The 14,250-nt window shown below is 45.9% G+C and overlaps 1 protein-coding gene across 1 annotated transcript; it reads left to right on the top strand.

Moving 5' to 3' along the window:
* The first annotated feature begins 294 nt into the window (after positions 1 to 294).
* On the top strand, positions 295 to 8,449 carry LOC142573818 (uncharacterized). Its single transcript, XM_075683066.1, has 3 exons — positions 295 to 306; positions 3,674 to 3,727; positions 7,477 to 8,449. The coding sequence occupies exons 1-3, from the start codon at positions 295 to 297 to the stop codon at positions 8,326 to 8,328; spliced, it is 918 nt and encodes a 305-aa protein (XP_075539181.1). The 3' UTR covers positions 8,329 to 8,449.
* The last annotated feature ends 5,801 nt before the right edge of the window (positions 8,450 to 14,250 follow it).

Consider the following 14,250-nt stretch of genomic DNA (forward strand, 5'->3'; position numbering starts at 1 on the left):
CTCGGCTCTCTGGACGGCCCAGAGTTGTGCTGTCAAGTTCGAGCTGAGCAGTGCGGTCTTCCAGCGCGAGCCGAGGCTGGCGGTGGAAGAGACGGAGTGGTCGGCGCTGCCCGACTTGCTTTTTAAGTCCCGACACTCCCATAGCATGTGATTAAGTGTGGCAACCTCGCCACACTATGTGCATCTGTTTGTAGTGTACATGTCTGGATACATGGCGTGCATGAGTCTGGGGTTTCTGTAAGAATGCGTTTGTAATTGTTTGTAGTGCACTGCTTGTGTCCTGTCTAACCTAGCATGAGGGAATGGGTACACGCGATTGGAGTGTGTCGTGATGTCGTGGAACCTAGTCATACGATTCTCCCACGCCAGACGTTAGCAGTACCCCGCGGGGGCTCATCCTCCTATGATGCTCGGTGCGTTAGGCCTCGAGCAACGCAGTGAGCCGCTTCGTTGGGGGTGCTCAATCCTGTGTGTGCCGGGATCCATAGCAAATGCCTTCGGTTATCGAAGTCGGCCTCTCTCTGGTGTATGAGATGTCGCTGAAGTATGTGATACGCCTCTTGCCCGATGCGCCCATTTGCAAAATTGCGAATTGCCGTTTGCGAATCGCGGATCACGTATGTAGCTTTCGTTTGTGTGAGGGCCAGTGCTATGGCCGCTTCCTCTGCCGCTTCGGCATGTGCCGTGTTCACGGTGACGCTCGTGAGGTGGTTGCCTCGGTGGCTAGTAACTGCCGCCACGAAACTCTTCCTGTCTCGTTAACGGGCTGCGTCAAGGAAGACCGCCTCCTTGTCGTTGGAGTAACTTTTGTTCATGTGTTTTACCCTGGCTTTATGCTTCCCCGTGTGGTGTTGGGGGTGCATGTTGCGAGGCAATGGGAGTCCTAAAGCATTTCTACAGATAATTACCTAGTGAATAGTGCTGGCAATTTGTCGACTAGAAAGTCAACTGGTACAAACGTGCATGCTCTTTAAGTCTACCAAGTTGTCAAAATATCAGCACGCTCCGTTGTTTGGTTATTCATCCAGGTGCTCATTATCGGTGACGTCTGTATTTGAGTCCGTGGTTAGCTTCTAGTTTTCTCCTCTTTTCGAGCATTTCTACTCAAAGTTCCAGCTGAGATGGAAAAGTTTTTTTTTCTTTAGAGCGTATAGACTTCTCCTATGATAACGCGATTCACGTGTTTAAGAATTTGTAAACTTAATTTTGTCACACTGACCCCACTTTAACAGCACTTGCCACCATGACGACTGGTGTGCGACAGTATATTGGAAGCAGTTTCGCCGCTTTCAGACGAAATGTGTTCTGCAGTTTTGTACGGCAATAGAAATATGACATGCGCGCGAGATACGAGGGCGAATCGGAAAGTTTTTGTCCTTATTTCTTATTAGCCAAAACAAGGTACATAAAGGTAATTACAAATGTATGTACTATTATAGATACCTTACACTATTTTTCCACATAGTGCCCACACCGGTTTAGGCATTTGTCCCATCGCAGCAGTAAATTTGAAATACCTTTGTGGTAGAATTCGTCCGGCGGGCTCTGGAACCACTGTTGTACTGCTGTCCTGGCTTCATCGTTACACGTGAATCGCTATCCTGCCAGGAACTTCTTCAGCTGGCCGAAAACGTGTGAATCACTAGGGGCGAGGTCCGCACTGTATGGTGGGTGGTCCAGACTGTCCCAATGAAATGGCCGGAGCTTATTGCACGCACGCGCGCGGCAACGCAAGCGGCCTTCCCGAACGATCATTGTCACGCAAGTGTTCACGTCTTTTTGCGAACTCACAACAGCACCACCTCACACTTATCAAAGTGAGGCACTTTTCACCATACGTGAGCTTCACCATACGTGAGCATTTCGATGGACGTTCGTCCTTTGCTCCATGGAAAACGAATCACACTCCGTTGCACGTACGCCGTGGACGTGTCAAGCCGAAGCGCCATCTTCAACAACTGAGAGCAGCGCCATGCTACGGAGCTACCGACAGATGAGGCCGGGCCGGTTCATGAGATATGTTTACGTCGCAATTACAGCAGTAATTTGCAAGAGAAAAATAATCAGGGCAAAGGCTTTGTGATTCGTCCTGGTATACCTCAAAGCTAGAGAAAGGGTTTATTTTCCTCGATATGACGCTCTTCTTTTGCCTATATATTAGAATCTCATTATAACAAAGTTGAAGTAGTAGCCAAAATTAATTCGTTATATCCATTATTGCCACTTCCTGCAATATATTCGCAATGGGGTGCACAATTGTAAACACGGAAAAAGAAGACAGTGTTGAGGCCCGCGGAACCGCTACACGGCGACGCATGAGATGAAATTTGAATTAAACAACACAAGAATCTTCGGCGTGTGAAACATGAGACTCCTTAGCGCCTGACGCGACAGCCTTTAGATAGCTACCTTCTGTTCTATTGCGGTGGTCTTTCGCGTCTCCTTTCCGCTTAACTCGTGGAAGTCGAGTAGCACGTGGCGCATAACACAGCGCTCCGCTGTGTGGTCGACCAAGCACGCTGACTTCAGCTCGTGGTCTCCGAGAGAGCACCAGTGCCAATCCAATCTCGGAGGCCACGCTCAGCTGTCAGCCCGCGCGGCACGGCGCAGGGAGAGGGAGAAGTGAATGCATAGCCTGGAAATCCCCCCGGGTATTTCGCCGGGGAAATTTTGGAGGCCAGACCTAGCTGCCTACGCTGCGCGCTGTTCGCAAAGAGAGAAGCCAATGCACTAATCTTATGAACCGCCGCGCGTAGACGCACAGTATGGCGCGACTCGTGCAGGCTTGCGTGTGACCCCGCAGATTGCGCCAGATTGCGAAACGCCAGTGTTGCTCACAGCGTATTCGACGCGTGGCCGCGGGAGTTCTGAACTGCCGTGACGAACGAATGCCGAACTCCGTGGAAAATTATGAACTCGGCGCGGAAGGTTCGGGTATTGTTTGGTTTTCGAAGAGAGACATAGTTCGTTATAAGCATTGCGAGGACAATTTCACTTCGTGAAAACGAGGTTTTAAATGCACGGAACTCCATGGGCTTTTCAAGTGCGATTACATTTGCTTCGTTATATCTATTATTCCGTTATATCCCGTGCGTTAGAACGACGTTCGACGTTATATCTAAATCCTGTATGTTCCGCCGTGACGTTCTACTTAGTTGCCACCGTGCGAGCATGTACCAGGCTGACTACAAGTTTTCGATTCACGGAAAACATAAAAAATAAGCTTCGTCGCCGTGCAGAGAGTAAGCAGGGAGAGTGGCTTACGGCGGTGTTCACAGCGCACATTCTGATTTTCAATTGAATAAGTTCGCTGCGATAAAAATGAAATTTTGCTAATTTCAAACTTCGGAGACCCCTTTAGTGGAGGTGCATGATATATCTATCATATGACATTCAGCTAGATATTATCGATGGTCGTGCGCCCTGAGCTACGAGCACGTCGCCAATGGTAAAGTTTCAGTATTCATACGCTTGTGCGATATTCTCACTCACATTATTGTTCTTGCATGCGTTGTTTCTAGTACACCAAAGTGAATGCAAACCAACTATCGGCAAGAGAGAAGGCAAGTACTGCATGCATTAGTTAATTCTTTGTTGCGCGAAAAAACAGTGCGTCGTACACACTGCCTGAGAGCCCTTTCTAAAGAGAGATTGCCAATGCTTTAACAAACAGGTGAAGATTGTGGCGTTTTGGGCACCGCTGATCATCTTCCTTGCGTTTTGGAAGGTAAGCGCGACTGCTACATTTTGCGCGCATTGTGAAACATAAGTAGAACTGCTGAAGGCTGCGGTAGAAAATCTATGCCCGCGAACTTCAAATTAATTATTATTGGACAGTCTTGCGCATGTTCTACACTGTTTCATTGTTTATCCGTCAGACTCAAGCACTTAAAGCTGTTTATTCTGATATCGCTGGCATAAGTTTGCAGAGACGGAACAAATTGTTTTATCAATAGAAAGCTAACACTTTCATGACAATCCTATGTGAAGAAAGAGGGCAACATTCTCTCTTGTCAGATTAAATTGATGTTGATACATTTTTTTACTGAGAAATTTATTACCATAGCGAGCACGTATTGCATTTAATTTGCGAATCTAGGGATGCTTGAGCAAACGTTAACCATTCATTCATAGTATGACAGCAAGTATCTTAGATTCACAAATAATCGTGTTCCCTCTTCTCAGCAGTGTGGAGGCCATGTGTTTTCAAGTATGCATCTGAGAGTTCCGAATAAACTTCGCAAATTATTAAAGCCTTTTTCCTCATAATTGTTTCAATAAGGTAGAGGAGAGTCCTCAGATATCTTGACTAGCCAGTGCTAGGGACACGGTAGTGGAACTACAATGTGCACACAGTGAGGCATAAAATAAGCTCCGTGTAACATGGCGAAGAAAGCACTTGTGTCTCTCTTCGTTCTGAACTAGAAAATAAAGACAAGCAACTAGTACAAAATTTCATGTTCTAAACTCTGCTAGCGATGTCAATAAAGGAGCTAAATGTCTGTTCTAAATTGACGAACACCCTAAGTATTCAAATTATGCTCCTCAATACATAACCTTACATTTTAGTTCATCATCATCAGCAGCAGCAGCCTGGTTACGCCCACTGCAGGGCAAAGGCCTCTCCCATATTTGTCCAACTACCCCGGTCATGTACTAATACTGGCCATGTTGTCCCCGCAATCTTCTTAATCTCATCCACCCACCTAACTTTCTGCGCCCCCTGCTACGCTGTCCTTCACTTGGAATCCAGTCCGTAACCCTTAATGACCATCGTTTACCTTCCTTCCTCATTACATGTCCTGCCCATGCCCATTTTCTTTCTTGATTTCAACTAAGATGTCAATAACTCGCGTTTGTTCCCCCACCCAATATGCTCTTTTCTTATCCCTTAACGTTACACCCATCATTCTTTCCATAGCTCGTTGCGTCGTCCTCAATTTGAGTCGAAGCCTTTTCGTAAGCCTCCACGTTTTTGCCCCGTACGTGAGTACTGGTACGACACAGCTGTTATACACTTTTCTCTTGAGTGATAATGGCAATCTGCTGTTCATGATCTGAGAATGCCTGCCAACCGCAGCCCCCCCCCCCCCAGTCCATTCTTATACTTCTGATTATTTCAGTCTCATGATCCGGATCCGCCGTCACTACCTTCCCTAAGTAGATGTATTCCCTTACCACTTCCAGTGCCTCGCTACCTATTGTAAATTGCTGTTCTCTTCCAAGATTGTTAAACATTATTTTAGTTTTCTGCAGATTAATTTTTTAGACCCACTCTTCTGCTTTGCCTCTCCAGGTCACTGAGCATGCATTGCAATTGGTCCCCTTAGTTACTAAGCAAGGCAATATCATCAGCGAATCGCAAGTTACTAAGGTATTCTTCATTAACTTTTATCCCCAATTCTTCCCAATCCAGGTCTCTGAATACCTCCTGTAAACACGCTGTGAATAGCATGGGAGAGATCGTATCTCCCTGCCTGACTCCTTTCTTTATTGGGATTTTGTTGCTTTCTTTATGGAGGACTACGGTGGCTGTGGAGCCGTTATAGATATCTTTCAGTATTTTTACATACGGCTCGTCTACACCCTGATTCCGTAATGCCTCCATGACTGCTGAGGCTTCGACTGAATTACACGCTTTCTCGTAATCAATGGAAGCTATATATAAGGGTTGGTTATATTCCGCACATTTCTCTATCTCCTGATTGATAGTGTGAATATGGTCTATTGTTGAGAAGCCTTGACGAAATCCTGCCTGGTCCTTTGGTTGACAGAAGTCTAAGGTGTTCCTGATTCTATTTGAGATCACCTTAGTAAATACCTTGCAGGCAACGGAGAGTAAGCTGATTGGTCTATAATTTTTCAAGTCTTTGACGTTCCCTTTGTTAGGGATTAGGATTATGTTAGCCTTCTTCCAAGATTCCAGTACGCTCGAAGTCATGAGGCATTGGGTATACAGGGTGGCCAGTTTTTCCAGAACAATCTGCCCACCATCCTTCAACAAATCTGCTGTTACCTGATCCTCACCAGCTGCCTTTCCCCTTTGAATAGCTCCCAAGCCTTTCTTTACTTATTCCGGCGTTACTTGTCGGATTTCAAATTCCCATGGCGGCGTGTCCGGAACCATGGATTCTTAGCACTCTGCTGCGTCGCAGGTCTGACCGCTGCCGTGGTCAGTTGCTTCGCTGCTGCTGGAGGCTGAGGGCCGGGGTTTGATTGTTGTGTTCATACAGGAGATTGTGGCCAAGTACTGCCCCAGGGTGGCCAATCCTGCTCTGGTGAGGGAGTGGGTTACCGGTTCTGGTCACCGGGATCAAGCCGCACAGCAGGCCTTCTTGCGCAATTTTATGAACACGCGTATTTTTTTCTAATCCGGTGGAAAATTGCGCGGCTCCGGGATTCGAGCCACGATCCTCTTGCACGCGAGGCGCATGCTCTACCTCTACCCCACCGCTGCATCCCGCTGCCACATTTTAGTTATGTAAGGTTAGATATGGAGAAGCAGGACTTCCATATTTAGGATATTCGTCAATTTAGAACGAACAGTTAAAATTGCGTTCCATTTTCAAAATCGCATTATAGGCAACGTGCTTTTTTGTTCATATGCCAAGCAGCTTAATACACTGGTCTGTAAGGACGTTTTTATGCCTTTCTTTAAGCTGTGTTACCCGCTGTGGTTGCTCAGTGCCTATGTTGTTGGGCTACTGAGCACGGGATCGAATGACGGCCTCGGCGGCCCCATTTCGATGCGGGCGAAATGCGAAAACACCCGTGTACTTAGATATAGGTGCACGTTAACGAACCCCAGGTTGTCTAAATTTCCGGAGGCCTCCGCTGCGGCGTGCTTCATAACGGGAAAGTTGTTTTGGCACGTTAAACCCCATAATTTGTTTTATGGCTGTGTTTCAGGTTGTTCTAATACACTCTCACAATAATGTTAACAGGCCGTATGCTTCAGTAGCAGGCTTTGCATGCGCTAGTTAATAAGCTGTACAGTCTTTTTTTTCTTTTTCAGGAACAGGTGCTTCTGAAATTTTGGTTTATTCGCGCATGACACGAAATGCTCCACAACCCACATAAGTGCTATCTGCAGTTGATGATATACTCGGCGAATCACACCTTAGATTTATTGAGGGACGCTATTACTAACGGTAAAACGGAAGATTGTTGATTGAATCAGTCTTTTGATGTTGACAAGAAACACAAACTTTCTGAACTAAGTTTGCTGTATATGTACCACTTGTCTACGATTTCAGTTGTGCTATTTTAGCAAACGAGATATCCCTTCAATTCTTAAATGGAGTCATATTAGGTGTCATTGATACTTTCCGTCTACCAAATAAAACACACACTACGTGCTGAATTGACACTTTAGGCAGTTCATCAGGAATCCGAAAGAATGTGTGACGCCGTTATAAAAAAAATGTAGGTGCGAAGAAAGTTCACTTAAATCACCGCTTTCGATTTTTCTTCCAGCTGTACTACACGAGTCTTATCTACGAGTTCTACTTGTACTACAAGGCCACCAAGGGCAGGCCTTTCGACTACTTGGCAACCACGCAGATAGGCAGCGGGTCCCACGCGTCCGTCGCCACTGAGGATCGCAGAACCTTGAGCCCTAACAAGACGCTCAACCTGTTCAGCGGCCCAGTGCGGCGACATTCCGAAACCGCCGAGAACCGCGCCGCCGTCCATTCGAACGGAAGGCGCGCGTCCAGCGCTGACAGACCACGGCGAATCTCAGCCGCTGCCGACGAGCGAACCGACATAGGAGCCATAGAAATGCCGCGGAGGCACAGCGTCAGCTCGCGGAGGCAGAGCGCCAGCTCGCGGAGACAGTCTGTCGTCGCTGACGGTACCGCTGCCGGGGGTGCCGCAAAGCGACGAATGTCCTATGGCGGCGGGACGCGACGGCAATCCGTTCGCGAGGACCAAACGTCCCCCCCGGTCGCAGCCCCAATCCCGAAGCGAGGGACAGCAGGCGGTTCGCGACGTCAGCCCACTGACACCGCGGACGGTGGAGCTGAATATGCCCAAAAGATCCTTTCACCCGATGATAACGATCGGCTACAGCGTCCGCCTCCGAAAAACGTCGCAGCCACTGGCGCTTCGGCAAGAGCCAGGAAACACGGCAGTCATGCTCGGAAGCGTTCCGTCTCCGGGGAAGACCGCTCGGACGTTGGCGCACCAGGCCGGGCGCGACGGAGTACTGGCCGTTGGCATTCCAATGTGCCAGAAGGCGAATTCATGGGCGCCTTGGCAGGAGCAGCTAAAAAGACGCGAGACCGAACTCGGCGGCAGTCAGGCGCCGAGGACGATCGTCCTTAACGTCAGCCCGAAGGAAGACCGGCACCTTACATGTGACCGGACCGTCCCTCATACTTAAGCATGTGTCTGTTTTGTTTCTTTTTTTTTTTGCATTCCGTCGGGCTTCCGATGAATAATTTGAAAGGCCAGACACACTGGTTATCTTACGATGTCGCGGCTCTTAACGCTCATACAAATCTTTGATTCTCACTGTACCGTTTTCTTTTGAAGAAATATTTCCTTCTTCCGAATGAAAGAAAAAAGTGTGAGCAGTCGATGGGATACAAAATAGTAGCTATAGCGGAAGTGACAGTGCAACTCGAGCTTCGTCATTCTCGGTTGTTTGGAAGCGCCAACGCACATCGCGAAGAAGAACGAGACAGAACGAGCGTAATCTGGAATTACATTTTATTTCCGCGAAGAATAAATACGTGAGAAAAACATAAAGAAAGGAGGAAAAAGAAGACAAGGGAAAAATTACACTAAGTGCACGTGCCATCCGGACAGGACATTTCTCACTCTGACAGATGTATGAAATGTGAACCCACACACGTGTCACGGTTCATCCCCTTAAAAAACATGCTCAAGCTATTTCCTAGTTCACGAGTCCTGTTTGATAATTGTTTACCAAGAATTATCGCGCACTTCAGTCCTGTATCGCAATCAGGACTCGCGAAGTATAGAGAAAAGGCTGGAGCTTTTTTTTATCAAAAAAAAAAAAGAAAAACTGACAATTGTGTGAGTTCACCTTCGACGTCTCTGTTAGAGTGAGAAATTTCATTTGTGGACGCGACGTGTTTTATTACGATTTTCCATTCCGTTTTGTATCTACTTCTCCAAGTTTTTCTGACGTATTTATTCTTTGTGTGAATAAAATTTAGTTCCAGCCTACGCTCGTTGCGTCAGGCTCTCCTTCCTTTTGTGCATTTGTGCTTCCAAACAACCGTAAATCTATACCAACTCGCCCGGTTAACCATGTTCAGTCATTACGCCCACTCTTTTCTTCAATTGGCACGGAATCTACGCTAACTAGCTACGCATTAACGTGCAAAGTGCTCAGCCATTCCAACTCGATGATCGTGTCAGACGGTGGTCGGCGCTTTTTTTGCACCATTGGTGAGCTCTGGGTGACCAATAGGCAGCCAAATCATGTCAGAGCTCATGCAAAAGGCTGTCGATTTCCTAATGCATCAAAATTAATCGGCTCGGTGTCCCCAGCACCCACCAGTGGTGCAAGAAAGCACCGGCTGTAATGCGGGCCGGTTGTCGACATGTAATTGATAAGCACTTACTTACAGATGGTGCTGAGCTGTCCACTCTTCTCGGTGCGGAATTTTCTTTGCTTAATTATTGTATTTGAGATATGGAGCTGTTTCCCAGGTGTTGCACATGTTACGCAATGGAGAGCACGTGAATATAATGGTGCCACGTGTTGTCCTTACGGTCGAGCGTCATCTTTAATGACGTGACATGACGTGCGCATTTGCGCACAGGAACGTGTATATACAGAAACTGGTGCTACCAAGCAATTATGGGACAGCACGAAATGCCACCACCTGACATCTGGCCGCAATCAGTATTAGAACGTAACTCGTGCAATCAATGCACGAGGGTGGTGTATGGGACCGTCAATTTCCCTTCCGTGGATGGTGTTATCCAGCATCTACGGTGACATTTGAAGTGACTGTAAAGTAAAAGATAAGCGTTGAATATCTGTGTCCTCTCGTTCATAGTGTTCTGGGAGCTACGCCTTGGAAAAGCTTAACTTCCTACTCAGGAACAAGCCGGGTCTCCGTTCTAATACATTTGTTATATTACTATCTTCACTTTCGTCCTCTTCATCCGGTTTCTAATAATCATTCTTACGCACGATGATAAAAAATACTACAATAAATGTAATATATAGACCCGAATATTTATAAGTCTATTCCGTGACTGTGCCGCCATCGCAGCGGCGGGTTGACAATACCATGGTAAAAAGGCGTAAAAGCCGCCGTGAAAAGTTAAATCGCGTTCTATCCAAGTCTTAAATCAATTCTTATCAAAAAGCGGTTCTTCGGAACCATAGTACATTCGACTAAATTAAGTGGATTCATATCCGTACGGAATATTCCAACCAAATATGTGCGGTGGTATTTACCGCATCACATTGATGGCGAGTCGAAGGACTGTAATGGTAAGTGCTGTTCAATATGGCGTTCAGGCGAAGCCGATAGTATGCCGTCCCAAGGTGCGCTAGAAGCCTATCTGGAACGCTTGACTTTAAAGTGAGTGGAGGAAGTGGTACAGATAAAGCAGGCAATTTCACAGGTGACCCTTTCCCTGTCGGCGTTCTTTTCATCATTGCTTACGCGTCGCATTTGGTAAAATGAACTGACCAGAATGTTTATCAATGTCCATCTCGGCAGGTCGCTTGATCCGTTTCATTTCATTTTTGCGTGTGTCATGTTCATAAGGAACCAAATGAAATATGCCTTGTTGGTTTGCTGAAAATTGTGCACCCGTGTAATAAAAAAAAAAGAAGTGGGTATGTAGCCTAGGGGGTAAAATAGTCAACTTCCTAGCGCGGTGTCGTAGATGCGAAACTCGCCCCTGCCAACGTTATTCCTTCGAATTTTACTAACTTTTGTACTAATTTATTTGTAGTAATTTGCTTTACGTGACGGACGGACGGGCTTCCCCGTTGGTTAGGCATACAAATGCTTACGCGTTTATAATGTGTAGCGTGTATAACTATATATACGTGGTACTACAATTGCGAAGTCAAAGCCGGGGAGTTGGTCAAACAGTCTACTTAGTGAAACTCCAACGACTAGCTTCACCTTTGAGGTACCCACTCGAAAATTATGCTACAAAATAAATAGGGGCTCCAGTTACTATCCGAATACCTCGTCTAGCAGTTGATACGAGGCTTACTGCAGCGCGAATGCATAAATGTGTACCTTAGAAGGGTTTGAGGATGGCTATATCAAAATTGATGCTTGTCTCTCAATTTCAACTCACTTGTATGCTATACTTCTTCAATAGGCCGCTTCATTTCCGCAATGACAAATATTTAAGCTGAGCTATTAGAACTATTAGTCATTTAAATTTGCTACCTGAACATTGTACTTCATTATTTTCGACATCTAACAAAAAATCTGTCTGAAAATGCAGAACATCGGTGCCTGCCAGCATAGAGTTTCCTACGAAAATTACTAGAGGCAACTCTGGCGCTAGCGTCTACGGGAGCTGCAATTGGAGCGGTTGTCCCAGCATGGGAATTATGGAAAGTACATGGATTTGCCTAAACTTCGTCCTTTTAGCTTCCAAGGGCTTTGTAAACTCGTCATTTGCAACAGTATATTGCGCAATAAGTAATTAAATAAACATCATTAAAATTGCCCGACGGCAGGACTCGAACACAAGAACTCTGGCACAGAATTCTGATACTGAAACCATTAAGCCGCGGACGCATGTATCGACAAGCGAATGAAACGCCCTTATGAGTTTATCGCGGGCATGCCAGTGCCTGAGACCTTGGCGCGTTTCGATTTGGCCACCTAGACAAGCTCAATCGTTGCAATTAGTAGCAATTGTACGCGTTCCGGGCGTCTTCTGCACTTCGAAGAATATAGACTGCACTGAAATATACGAAAATAAGATTTATATAGCGTAGTATACAAAGCCACAAGAACGTCTGAATCCACAAGCACGAAGATCAGACAAATCCACGTACTTCCCATCATTCCCATGGTAGGACAACGACTGCAGCGCCAGAGTTCCCTCTAGTAATTTTGGTAGGAAACTCTATGCCTGCCAGAGGGTAATTCTAAAATTGTGTACGAACTAGAGAAAAAAAAAGGTGGCATAAACTCGCACAAAATACACGTTGAAATAACACTGAACGAACCACGGTAGTAACACAGTAGTCAAAGTTAAATTATCAGTGATTTCCATAAGGAGGATATCGTAGCTACGCAAATGATAATTGCACCGGTGGTTTATGTGTTTGACGGATGCACGTTTTGTGGATATATAATAAACAAAAGTATTTTTTAAATTTAAACATTATAGTATATGCCTATAGTAGAGAAACTTCACAATAGTATTCGAGAACGGCAAATTGTTTCTGTTCGCCTGCTAACCAGACACTCACACCATCCACTGTCAACTCTTCCAAGCACCAACCTTGACTGTGTGATCAAGGCACTCATGCAGGACCTTAGAAAGGCTTACAGAGCCCACTCTGATAACATTCACAGACGTCTACATGCGATTGACCCAGACGGTACAATTCTGTTTGCCCCCGAAGCTTACACGGAGCAAAACATCATTGCTACACAGGATTCGGCTCGGCGTTGCTTTCACCCGTCGCTACGCACACCTCATCGGCCAATCGAACAGCCCTGATTCTGTACACTGCCAGATGCCCGAAACACTGCAACACGTACTGTGCGACTGCCCAGCATATATGCTGGAGCGAAGGACGCTAGACAGTTTCCTAGCCAGCGTTGGCAGACAACTATTGTCGGAGAAAGCTATCCTCGGCCCATGGCCTGACACTGCAATTTCAATGCGTGCAACAAAAGTATTGTTGAAGTTCCTGCAGGACACCAAGCTCGACGAGCGGCTCTAGCGAGGCAACTGTCTCACGTACATAAGCAATCACCACTTCTCTTATCATCATCATCCATCCCAATACTTTCACTCCCCTTCCCTCTTCCCCAGTGCAGAGTAGCAGACTAGAGCGCACTAGCTCAGGTCGACCTCTCTGTCTTTCCTATCAATAAATTCTAGTCTATACTTTCTGTTCCAAGATATTCATTGTAAATTTGACGCGTGATACGTAATTTTGCATTAATAGCGGGATCCGCTACTCAAATAATGAACCACCTCTCCCCGCCTCCACAAGTCACTAAAAGAAATACGAATGCAAAAAAAAGCGGCAGCTGGAAAAACAGTTTGCGTTTGAATTTCCGCGTAGCAGAAGTACGTATTTTTGAATACTTTAATTACCATCAAACGTTATCATGTCTGTAGGTTTTCTGCGTAAGTCGTAATTTACTCATCTTATTACAAATTTTACTTTAATAAATTCAATTAGGTAAATATTGCACTTAGGCCAGGTGGAGGGCCCGACAACAAACGGCAGCTGGAAGGCTTTGTGTTTGACTTGCCGCGTAACAAAAATTTGTTTTCTCGTATATTCAAATTACAATCCGATGTTGTCATGTCTGCTGGCTCTAAGTCGTATTTTACAAATTTTGTGACATATTTTACTTTGAGAAATTCAATTACTTCGATAAGGCACTCGCGCTAGACGGAGAGCCTACAAGAATTAGGATCTATGCTTTCCTAAGGGCACCGCCACCTAACGGCCGTGGCCACCAGGGACTAGGAACAAGCTTGCTTACTTACTTACTTACTTACTTACCTAATTACTAACTTACTTTCTTACTTACTTACTTACTTACTTAATTACTTTACTTACAGACAGTCCTCAAAGGGCAGCGGGAAAAGGGCTTTGTCTTGGAGTTGCCGTGTAAGAGATGTATGTTTTCTCGTATATTCCAATAACAGTGCCAAGCTATCATGTCTGCAGAGTCTGTGTAATTAGAACTTGACACATTTGCTGACGCAATAAAGTTTTAAGCCTTACATTAGTTAAATAAGGCAATTCCACGTGGCGGACGGCGTAGAAGAATGAGAATCTATATGCTGCACTTCCGTGCGCGTGCGTGCGTGCGTGACGTAATGTTTCTTGTGCTGGTGATGCTTGTCTAACGTCGACTAGCGTCATCTGGGGTGGTGACGCTTGTCTAACGCTCGCGCCAGCTGCGCTGTATATCCAATTTCACAGAGTGGAATAGAGGCGGACTTTTTTGCTTATCCAGTCATTTTCATTCTTATGTTGTATCTTGTTTGCGACTCGCTTAATTTCCATCTCCTTTATTTTCTCGT

The sequence above is a fragment of the Dermacentor variabilis genome, chromosome 3 (genome assembly GCF_050947875.1).
Source record: "Dermacentor variabilis isolate Ectoservices chromosome 3, ASM5094787v1, whole genome shotgun sequence".
Taxonomy (NCBI): Eukaryota; Metazoa; Arthropoda; class Arachnida; order Ixodida; family Ixodidae; genus Dermacentor; species Dermacentor variabilis.

Coding starts and splice junctions, on each gene's coding strand:
- LOC142573818 (XM_075683066.1), top strand. Junction 3,728..7,476: donor TCTTCCTTGCGTTTTGGAAG/GTAAGCGCGACT, acceptor TTTTTCTTCCAG/CTGTACTACACGAGTCTTAT.